The sequence below is a fragment of the Equus przewalskii genome, chromosome 29 (assembly GCF_037783145.1).
Source record: "Equus przewalskii isolate Varuska chromosome 29, EquPr2, whole genome shotgun sequence".
In the NCBI taxonomy this organism is placed as follows: Eukaryota; Metazoa; Chordata; class Mammalia; order Perissodactyla; family Equidae; genus Equus; species Equus przewalskii.
The window spans coordinates 20,060,529-20,071,286 of NC_091859.1; the positions used below are offsets into that span (position 1 = coordinate 20,060,529).

The 10,758-nt window shown below is 43.4% G+C and overlaps 1 protein-coding gene across 4 annotated transcripts in view; it reads left to right on the plus strand.

Annotated features, from left to right (window-relative positions):
* The window catches only part of PLXNC1 (plexin C1), a 142,089-nt gene that overhangs the window by 16,455 nt on the left and 114,876 nt on the right, over window positions 1–10,758 (plus strand). For 2 of the 4 annotated variants that reach the window (XM_070599495.1, XM_070599496.1), the window contains exon 2: window positions 2,688–2,828. The exons of the other annotated variants lie outside the window; for them this stretch is intronic. In XM_070599495.1, the coding sequence (XP_070455596.1) occupies window positions 2,688–2,828 (141 nt within the window). The remainder of the gene's footprint in view (window positions 1–2,687; window positions 2,829–10,758) is intronic. 4 annotated transcript variants of the gene reach the window in all.

Consider the following 10,758-nt stretch of genomic DNA (forward strand, 5'->3'; position numbering starts at 1 on the left):
TAAGCTTTACCGAGATTTGCTACTAACTCGTTGTGTCCTTGTGATAAGCCCGTGGCATAAATGCTGTTATCAGCACTTCCCTTGTAAAGAGGAAGCAACTGAGTCACAGAAAGGTTAAATACTGTGCCCAAAATTGCTTCGCTGGAAAGTGATAGAGTAAGGATTTAAACGCAAGAAGTCTGACTCACTACCCTCCCCTGCCCTGTTACATAAGATGGTAAAATACTCCAAGTGGTGCACCGTAAGTCCGTGTTACTGATAATACTACCAGCTAACACTTATCAACATGTTGTTATTAGTACTATCATTATTATCCCTTCTTCTTAACCACCTGACCTCATTAGCCTTATTCACAGCCGAGAAAGCCAGCCCCCAACAGGGTTAAATAAATTACCCAGGTCACCCAGTGAGTGAGAACCAAGCTCCAGTGCCAGCTTAAACTCTCTGACCCCTAGTCCCGGGCGGTTTGTTCTGTGCCACCAGCTCTCAAGTTTGGGAACATTGATTTAATGGCTGTACTACTTTACTTACGTTATTGATTCAGGACTTCATTTGGAAAACTACAGTTATTGAGGATCAGTCAGAAGTCAGGGAAGGACACTAGAAAGGATGAGACAGAAATTTGGAAGCAATTTTCTCCTTGTTCCCTTTCAGCTTTTAGCCGCCTCTGTTTTTTCGGAGCCAATCTTTCATGAACAGAATTATCTCATCGCACCTCAGCAAAGGCCACCCATGATGTCATGGTTCTTGGCTAATCAGAATAGCTACAGTTATTGAGCACCCATTATATACCAGCTGTGGGAGGGCACTGTCCCATTTGGTCTTTGTGGATGGATAATGAACAGTCTACAGTCAATACTCTTTCTGTGTCATGAATTGAGGAGAATGGACATCTCCAGCCAAAGATAGTGGTATTAGAACATTCTAGATGCCCAGACAGAGATGATGCTCAATTCTCTCAGTTAACCTCTTTGCGATGCTTGAATATTCAATGAAAGTATTGCTTGGCCGATCTTAAGTTTGAACAATTCTGGTTTTATTTTAAAGCAAGATGTGTGGTGTGGTTTTATTTTTTTTTAATCTAAAGGTCATCAGATTTTTCTTTTTCTGCTCATAGTCACAAGGCATGCTTATCTAAACAGTGATCTGTTGTTCTCCTCCTGAGACCCACAGAGATTTTTCTCTTTTAACTTCAGTTTTAACAGGACAGTTCCTCATCTTTCTTGACTGCATGAAAAGTATCTTTTAAGAGGAAAAAAGAAATCTCTAATGGGCTTTCCAAAAATCTTCTCCAACTGAGTTCACTATGGAATATTTTATGCAAATAAGTCACTTTCTCTTAGGTTATGACATCTTTTCCTTGAAAAGTGATCACGGCATTGGAGAAATTCTTGCCAGCTTATCTTTTCCTCGCAGCGCAACTTCCACAAAGAAATATAGATGGCACTTTTAAAGGCTTCGGAAATCAATTTAGTCCATGAATCCATTTAGTTTAGATGTTAATGAAACTTGGTGGGTTTAAAAATAATGAATATTTAATAAGACATAAATTGAAAGACATAAACACTGTCGGCAATAATATAATGAAGTTAATAAGTCTTAGTCTTCCTCTGCCCACCTCCTGCTCCTAAAGCAGGGTGATTTTAGGAGTTGCGAGATGCTTACTAAGTTTGCCAGCTCTCCTATTGGCTGAAACTGAAATGTGCCTTTGAAAACCTCAGTACAGTTGGGAACTGAGCTCTGGCAGATAAAGTATGCTATCACACTGAGTTCAGTAGCTACAGACGGTAACGACTCTTTCTAGCTCCATATCTTCCAGAGATTTGTGTAACAAACTCAGTTTCCTGTCGTTGAAGGCAGGAAACAGCAGGAAGCACTTCATGCCTTTAAACAAGAAAGAAAAAGACATTTTGGTCGACACTCTCCCTGCTCTGGATTTCAAGAGGGGCTTTATTTAATGATCAGGAGCGAGCATGTGATGATACGCGCTCCAAGGCTCAGAGTATTTAAATGCCTTCGAGGTGGGAATTATGCTTTTTGTTTCCTCTTCAAGAGCATCAGCACCGGGTCCAGCCCTTGTGCTTGGTTCCTCTTTAGCTCTGTGGCTCTGTCTTACCCACCATCCACGACTGTATCTTTCCCTCTTTACCCTCAGAATTAATTACCCTGTCTTTGGGCTTCACAGTGTGTCCTTCTTGTCAGTCCAGAATCCCTCCTCTCTGCCATCACACCCAAGAGGATGGTCCATCTCACATCTTGGGAAATGGCTTGTTTAACCTCACAGAAGCCAATCCCTAGCTGAAATAAATTGCAGCAGGATCCTGCAAACAGCCAAGTATAAGATTCTCTCCCTCCCAATTCAGCAGTGGGCTCTCTCTTGGCAATAAAGTGGAACTCGGTTTCATATATCAGCTGGGAGAGTGTTAAACGGATGGCTAGCTCGCTGCTGGCGATCAATACATGTTAATACATAGTAAATAAATGGCTTTCCATGGGTTGAGCAAGCATGGTGATTTTGCAGATAAAGGGGATAAAAGGTGGTTCCTGGGAATCTTGTCTAAGAAAATGTATTTGGGACTCAAGTAAGATCCTTCCCAGGTGGGCATGAGTGACATTTGATTATCATGAGAATTATCACTGTTAAAAATTATCTTTTTTTTTATTTGTGCGTTTGTGTGCATGTTCAGAAAGAAGGGGAGCAACCTGAAAGAGTCCAACCAATCGCATCATCTACCTTGATCCATTCCGACCTGACATCCGTTTATGGCACCGTGGTAATGAACAGGACTGTTTTATTCTTGGGGACTGGAGATGGCCAGTTACTTAAGGTTGGTTTTCTGTGCCTTCTTCAATGTCGATTTTAATAGTGATCCATTTTGTGCTTTTTTTTTTTTTTATTGCTTCTGGGTTATATACAATACCATACCAACTGCTTTGTGAACTCCTCAGAGACCCCCAGAAATGGCCTGAAAGAAAGTTCTGGAAATCTAGATGTAATAACCTCCCTAACCATGTAATGGAGAAGCACGGGCCACCTTGCTTTCCGGGAGCCTGCCAAGATGCTTTCCCTTCCTTCCTCATCAGCTGCCTGGCTGAGCTTAATGGGGATCTGGCCTCTACCCCATCCCTGACTCACCTTCCAATGACATTTAACCTTTCAGTTCTATCTCCTTTATCATAAAAATGTCAAAGCACCTGATTTCTCACAGCTTCAAAGAGGTGAAAGATTACAGGGCTTGGAAAGAAGAAAAAAGAGGTGTTCCTTCCCTCTAGCCCACTTGCCACCCACAGAGGGGGTTTATTTTCTGCCCTTTGTAGCCACACACTACGGAGAGGTTAGAGAGAGGTTAGAGATCTGAGCTCGTGTGGGACCCCCTGGACTGTTTTCTCCCCACTGTCTAGATATACCCCTGGTCAAGTTGAGATTTTTTTATTTGCTTGGGGGAGGGGCAGCTGGAAGGAGGAAGACAGAAAATCAGAGATACCTAATGACTTGTCTGAAATGACATAGGGGTTATCTTTTCAATTTCCTCAGCAAGCATTTACTGAACACCCCCCCATGGCCTGCACCAACATCCATGGTTGGGAACTGCACTGTTTCCGTCACCCTAAGCTGATATTCCTTTGCCTCTCTGTCGCCAGTTGATTTACCGTCAGCTCAGATACTAAATTGAATAGTAGCAGATTTACTTTCTCAACTGATCTCCCACTGATAACGAGCTGTGTGACTTTAAGTGAATTGCCCACCCTCCCTGAGCCTCCATTTCCTCATCTGTAAAATGAGACTGTACTGGGCAATCTAGAAAATCCTTTCTCCTCTGATAGTCTATACTTCTGTCTTCTGGGCACTTCTCCCACCCTCTAGCCAAATCTATTTGCTTCCTCTTCTCCAAATGTGGAGTCCTGCTCCCACACCTCTGCTCACACTGTGCCCCCTTCCTGGATTGCTTGCTTCCTTTTCTCTGTTTTACTGAATTCTCCGTATCTGCGCTTTGGCTCAGCTCAAACTCCACCTCCTCTTTGAGGGCTCCTGAGCCTGGTGTGATCGTGTTTTTCCTTATCGCCTGAAACACTCATTATCTGTATCGTTCTTTCGGCTCGTGACAAATGTCTTGCTTTGACGCCTCACCTGTTCACTCGGTTTGTCTTGCCTTCCCAACTTGATCGCAAGCTTCTTGAGAAGGGGGCCATGGATTCCCACAGCCTGATACCGTGCTGAGTGCCTGGTAGGCATCTGATTTAATCTGTTTTCTTTGGAGGAAACCCAGTAACATATGGGAGGGAGTTTGTTTGTATACACATTCTTTTAAAATATACATTGATCATCTTTCCTGTTGTGTTAGCTTCATTTCCCGAGGAAAGGTAAATACCCATCAGTCATTCTACATGAGTTGTCGGTGCCGTGAGGCAATGTCTGTAGCTACATCAACCCAGTCAGCCTGTTTGGACCCATTAACCTGGCAGGAGAAGTTTCCATCCATCCTTACTGGGCCTCCTCACCAATTATCTCTTCAGATTTGGGGATATTTTTGACGGGTACTTTGACAAGAACACTGTTTCCCCAAAGCTGAGCCAACCAAACTGTTACATGGTAAATTGGAGGTGAAGTAACACTTCGCTATAAATAGTTCCCCATGGGACGGCCTGGTTTCACCTGTCCTGTTTGTTTGCCCCGGTGGTTTGCATGCCGCTGGCCAGTTTTTGTGATATTGTGGCACCAGAGGGGTGGGACCGAGCTGCAACTTCAAGCTGCTGAGTAAGAAGGTGGCCCACTGAAGTCTTACTTTCCTCAGCATCCGTGTGGGGCATTCCTGCAAAGGCCACGTCTGTGGCCTTGTTCTTAGGGGTTGAATAACACGGGCATGTTGGGTTTTTGTTTGTTCTGTGACTGCTCATATTTCTATGGTGCTCCCTATGCCAGGGGCCAGACGCTCTGCATGTTCTGCCTAATTCAGTCCTCTCCACAAGCCAGTGATGTAGGTCCACGATTCCCATTTTACAGATGAGGGAACCGAGGCCCAGAGAAGTTGGATGCTTTGCCCAAGATCGTGCAGTGGCAGAGCAGGGATCTGAACCTGCAGCAACTTCAGAGACCACACGAACATCCCTCGTGCTGCACTGACTTTGTAACCTCTGCCCCAGCCACTCCTGAGGGTTCTCTGGAGGGAGTGGGAAGCAGGCTGTTGATAGGGACCCAGGCTCCTGCTGTAGGGGTCAGGGTTCTTAGAGGCTCAGGGAAGAATCCTGGTTCGAGAAGAAAGCACATCATCTCACTGAGGATTACTTCACTGGCATGATAACTTCTTGAGAATTAAATCCCACACTCAGCTTCCTTCTAGAAGGTTCCGTCCCTCAGGAGGAGGTTGTGAGGGAAGAACTTGAGCTGACTGGCCCCGCCAAGCTCCCTGGGCCAGCCCAGTCATTCCCCAGACTCCCGCCTGTATCCTGTGTGCCGATTCTGGGCTGCAGCCCCCAAAATTCCCCAGAGTCCTGAAGACCTGGGATCGTGTAGACGATTTGGAAGGCACAGAGAATCCTCAAATCCCTTTATGCAGAAACTTCAAGCTTGTCCCTTGCCAGACTTGTCACCAGAACTGTTAGAAAAGACGAACATTGATAGACACGAGGTTGGCTTCTTAAGCTGCAGAGTGGAGAAACTAATGAGCAGCAGAAAACAAAACCCAACCTTAGGCAGCTGCGGGAGGGGGAGGAGAGAGCGTGGATCACCCACCGTCTGACTCATCACTTTCCCAGTGATCGAGAGTCGACGGCCTTTTGACAGATGCCAGGCACCCTCGTACCTGCCTGCTTAGATGAGAGGCAGGAAAAGCAGTTGGGGGCCAGTTGCTGTTTTTTACCACCACACACAAAAAAACTGACTTCTTAAATCTCTGAAAACCTCATGGAGTTTTATTATAGTTTGGGGCCATTTTAAATATCACATTAGTTAAATAATTTTTTCTTACTGTAAGAGTAATATATGCTCGTGGAGAAAGTTGCAAACTGGTGGGGGATGGGGGAAAGCAAAGAAAAAAATGCCCCTAATTCTGTCATGTGGAATCAACTGCTGTCAGCATCTTTGATTCTTTTTTTTACACAGTTGAGGTCAGACACTTTCCAATTTTGCGTCCGTCTTTTCTTCCGTTAATGAGGGATAATGCTTATATTAAAATGTTATGGCAAACTCTTTGTAAACAGTATCTTTAAATAGCTGTATCATTTTCTGTTACGTGGAAACGTTATTTTGAGCTTAGGCTGAGATGTCGAATCACTTTGAAAGTGTCTTTAAAGACATGCACTTGTTCCAAGTAATCTGGCACGATTTCCTAAGGTAAGATTTTACTGATAGTAAGGGGAAAAACTAAAGACTTTACAATATCTTAATACCTTTACTGCTCTCTTTATCCTGCCTTTATTCCTAAGTCTCTTTATAAGGTTTTTAGGGAAGCAGAAGGAATTTAGAACTGAAAGGGTCCTTTAAGAGCATCGAATCTACGCCCTTATTTTATTGATATGTGGACCTGACAGTCGTGAGACAGGTTCCAGTCCCTTTTTCCCCCAGTTATTTCCTCATTTTACTTCCTTTCGGGACACGATTGCATGCTGTAATTTTTCAGTTGTCAGCGTCTCCACTGAGATCAGCTGAAAAAGTGTGGCCACACCAAGCTCGGCTTTTGGGAATTCAAATTGCACATGTTGCACAGCCAGGACACTGCAAAGTGTACGCGTTTTTATAAACACGTGCCAAATCTTTCTCCAGATTGTGGTGCAGCCTATCGTGTGGTTGGGACTCCTTTGAGCTGACTCTGTTGTGTATAGAAAATAGTCCTATTTCAAGGGCAGAATTGAATATTTTGAGCTTTTCCAGGTGGTAAAATAAGTAATAACGGAATATGCATGAAATTTGAAATTTGTATCTTTGTGCATGCCCATTAACCTTTCTTGTAAGCATAAAAGATAAGAAGGCAGCGGGCGAGGAATAATAGCTGTGTGCCAGGCATTAGAGCCAGTGTCTATGGGGGTTAACTCATTTAATCCTCGTGAGTCAATACTATTACCATCCCCACTCTATGAATGAGAAAACCTGAGGCTCGAACAGGTTAGGTAGCTTGCTAAGAGGACTTGAACTGAAGCAATCTGTCTGCACCAAAACTGCATTGACAATTAAAATGTGTAGCCTATAAAGGTTGGTAGAATTTGTGGAACTGGTTTTTATTTTTTAATTTCTTTCTAATATTGGAGTATCTGGGTTAATACCAAGATGCAAGTATTTGAGGTTTTGCGAGAAGGCGCTATGGCTTCTGTGGTTTTAGTTTGTTCCTTTTTGGGGCTGGCCTTCTGGCAGCTTAGCTGAGTGCAGACTTCTGTATTGGAAGAAGGCAGAGCCCACTCCTCTCTTGGCTGCAAGTAGCTCATGGGAGCCTCTGAACCCCCTCTGGGGCCCCAGCGATTCCTGGTTGGGCTCCTTTAGACCAAAGGTGGGGAATCTGTGTTCAAGCTGGTTTTGGGAACGGCTCCAGCGAGAGGAGACTGGTATTGGGTTTCTCCAGCATCCCTAGGACAGGAGTAGGGTTCAGGGCACAGGAAGCCATGTCATGCCCTTTCCCCATATCCAGCAGCAAAGCACAGCTCACGTGCTCAGAGTCAGGACTGGCTACCTGTGTGGCCCTCAAAAGTTTACTCCCACTGGGGCTGGCCTGGTGGTGCAGCGGTTAAGTTCACTCCAGCGGCCCGGGGTTTGCCGGTTTGGATCCCAGGTGTGGACCTACGTACCACTTGTCAAGCCATGCTGTGGCAGGTATCCCACATATAAAGTAGAGGAAGATGGGCATGGATGTTAGCTCAGGGCCAGTCTTCCTCAGCAAAAAGAGGAGGATTGGCAGTGGATGTTAGCTCAGGGCTAATCTTCCTCAAAAAGAAAAAAGTCTGCTTCCACTAATGGATTTCATTTATCCAAACCATCGTGAAATTCAACCAGTTTGCAGAAAGTTCTTCCTGCATTCTAACAGAAGACAAACTATGTAACACCTGATTTGTCTGCCTTGATTCTGGTTATATTAAAGTTTTTGAGTGAAAATAAGAGAAAAATAAAATCTTTTATGAGGACAAGCTCTATTTATATTCCCACACAATGTTCCCGTAAGGAAAAGGAGCCCATGGGGAACCCAGGACAGGTCCGCGGGCCGGAAGTGGAGGTTGGGGGGCACAGCTAAGCTGAGGTATTGAACCAAAAAGTAAAAACAGCAGGAAGTGTTAAAACTTGGAAATGGGCTCCGCAGTCGGCTGTTTGGAATGTCGTCTGAAGCTGTTTCAGGTTCACCCCCATGGCATTCATTCCAGTTGATGAGGTTGCAGGGACGCCCTGCTTTAGACCTGTTACTCCCATGTAATCCACAAATCCAGAACTAGTGCTCCAGGCTGTTGGCTCCTCTTACTGCTTCTATTCAGATAAGTAGATTGGAAACAGGAGAGGAATTTGCCTTAATTTTTATATTCCATCTTTATTACCTCTAACTACTGAAGCACATTAAACGCTATTGGATAATTACCTTGCTTTCTGTGTGTGTGTGTGTGTGTGTGTGGTTGGCGGGTGGGTGATATGTCTCCTTTGTGGCATTTCTTAGAAACTGTTCATGGAAAAAAAATAAGTGAGAAGATTGGCCTGCTTGCCCTTCAACTAGATAGCCGCGCTAGAGTGAGGCATAAGAAAAGAAATTTGGTGTAAAATAGTTTAGCTTTTTGAACACCCATAGCTTTTCCATCTCATGGTAATAGTAAAGAAAAAATAAATAGCCTTTGGTTTAATTTTTCTCCCCCCACTTATTTTCCTCATCATGCTATCTTTCCTGTGGCCGGTGTTGAACTTATAATACAACTAACTGTATGGTGTGGAAGTCTCGCACGCCACACATTTCAGGACTGTAGTTGGAAGGGTTTTTTGTATGCAACAAAAATCCCAAGGCTAGTTAATAGCCTACCATGAGGCTTCAGGAAGATGTCAACAGAAACAATATGTTGACATGAACTGAAATTCTCCAGCAGAGAAAATTTGTTTTCTGCACAGGCTTCAGCTGGAAAAATCTGAAGAGCCCTATAAAATCTTGAATGCTAATAGAGCATTTCTTTTCATTTAATAAATATTTATTGAGCACCTTTTATGTGCCAGGCACTCTTCTGGGTGGCAAGGATGCAAAAGTGAACAAAACAGACGATGCCGCTGCTCTCATGGTGGGAAGAAAAAGACAGAAAACAAATAAATGGATTAATTAATGATAAAGTCATTTGAGATAGTGATAAGTGCTATGACGAAAACAGAGTGGTGAATAGAGAGGGACAGTGTGGTATGGTAGAAAGGCAACCAGGGAAAGCTGCTCAGAGGAGGTGACATTACGGACTCAAGGGATGAAGGGGTGTGTAAGACTATACATGGCAGAGGCTCAGGTTGACTTCAGATTAGATCCATGTTCATGGTGTATCCCGAAAGCAGTAGACAAAGCCAACATCATGCCCAAGGAGTGTGTATGAGTTGGATGAGGTTTCTCTTATGCAAAATTCAACACATTTTGGGTTTTTGTGACTCATTGTTACTTCCTGCAATACTTCATTGATCTTGTTCTTTTTCCGAAGCTGCCCAACTGAACTGAGCTGGGGAAGGAACATTTCCCTTGCTCCAGTCTTGCTGGCTTTCTTCTCTGTGTTAATGTTGACGTGAATTTTGCAGTTTGAAGATCCAGGTGTTCTGTTGGTGTCCCCGGGCTGGGCTGTGGGGGTGGGGATGGGTGGGGTAGGAGGTGATATTAATAGAAATCTGGAGGAGGAAGCGAGCCATCTCTCTCCTGTTCTGTAGTCATCTGAGAGAGATGCAGACAACAGAGGCTGAGACCCCTGTCCCTCTGTTAGGACATTTGGGTCCCTTGTGATGAGAATGAAAACTTCTTGTTCTGTCCTCAGGGTGATAGATCATTCTCTGTATAATCTAGCAACAAGAAAAACAATTTGACCCACTCATCCTCAATTTTTTAATTTAAATAGTATGTATGTATTTTTTGAGATAGTACATTGATGTTCAAAACTCGAAAGAATTAAGAGAATATACAGTGAAAGTCACATGTTCCTGATCCCCGGGGCAACCAGTGATGTTGGTTTCTTGGATATCAGACATATTTTATATATGTCTGCAAGCAAAAGGGGGGAGATAGTCTTTCCCCCCTTTTATTAAACATATACCATATTAAACTTATATGTATATATGCATATGTATATAAAATATATGTATATGCAAATATATGCATATTTAATATAAAATGTTAAACATGACACATAATACAAAAAGAGCTTTCTAATTATTTTTATGGCTAAATAGTATTCCATTGTTTGTAGTTTGGTTCACTTAACCTGTTCCCTATGGTTGGATGTTTAGGTTGCTTCAATCTTTTGTTTATAAGACATGATACTGCAATGAATATTCATGCACACATACCATTTCACATAAATACAAGGGGCTGCGGGATCTAAGGGTATGTGCTTTTTAATTTTGATAGATAATGCCAAATTATCTTCCAAAGAAGGCTCACTCCCACCATCAATGAAACACACCAACTTAAACCCAGTACCCATAGTTGTCAGGACAAGCTTTAGTGTAGGCCACTCTAGGTAGCTTGTTCAGGAAACTGACTGATAAACCCTGGTACATAGGACACTTTGGTAATTTTTTAAAAAATGCAAGAAAGCCTTCCCTGCTACAATTCAGAGTTCTAG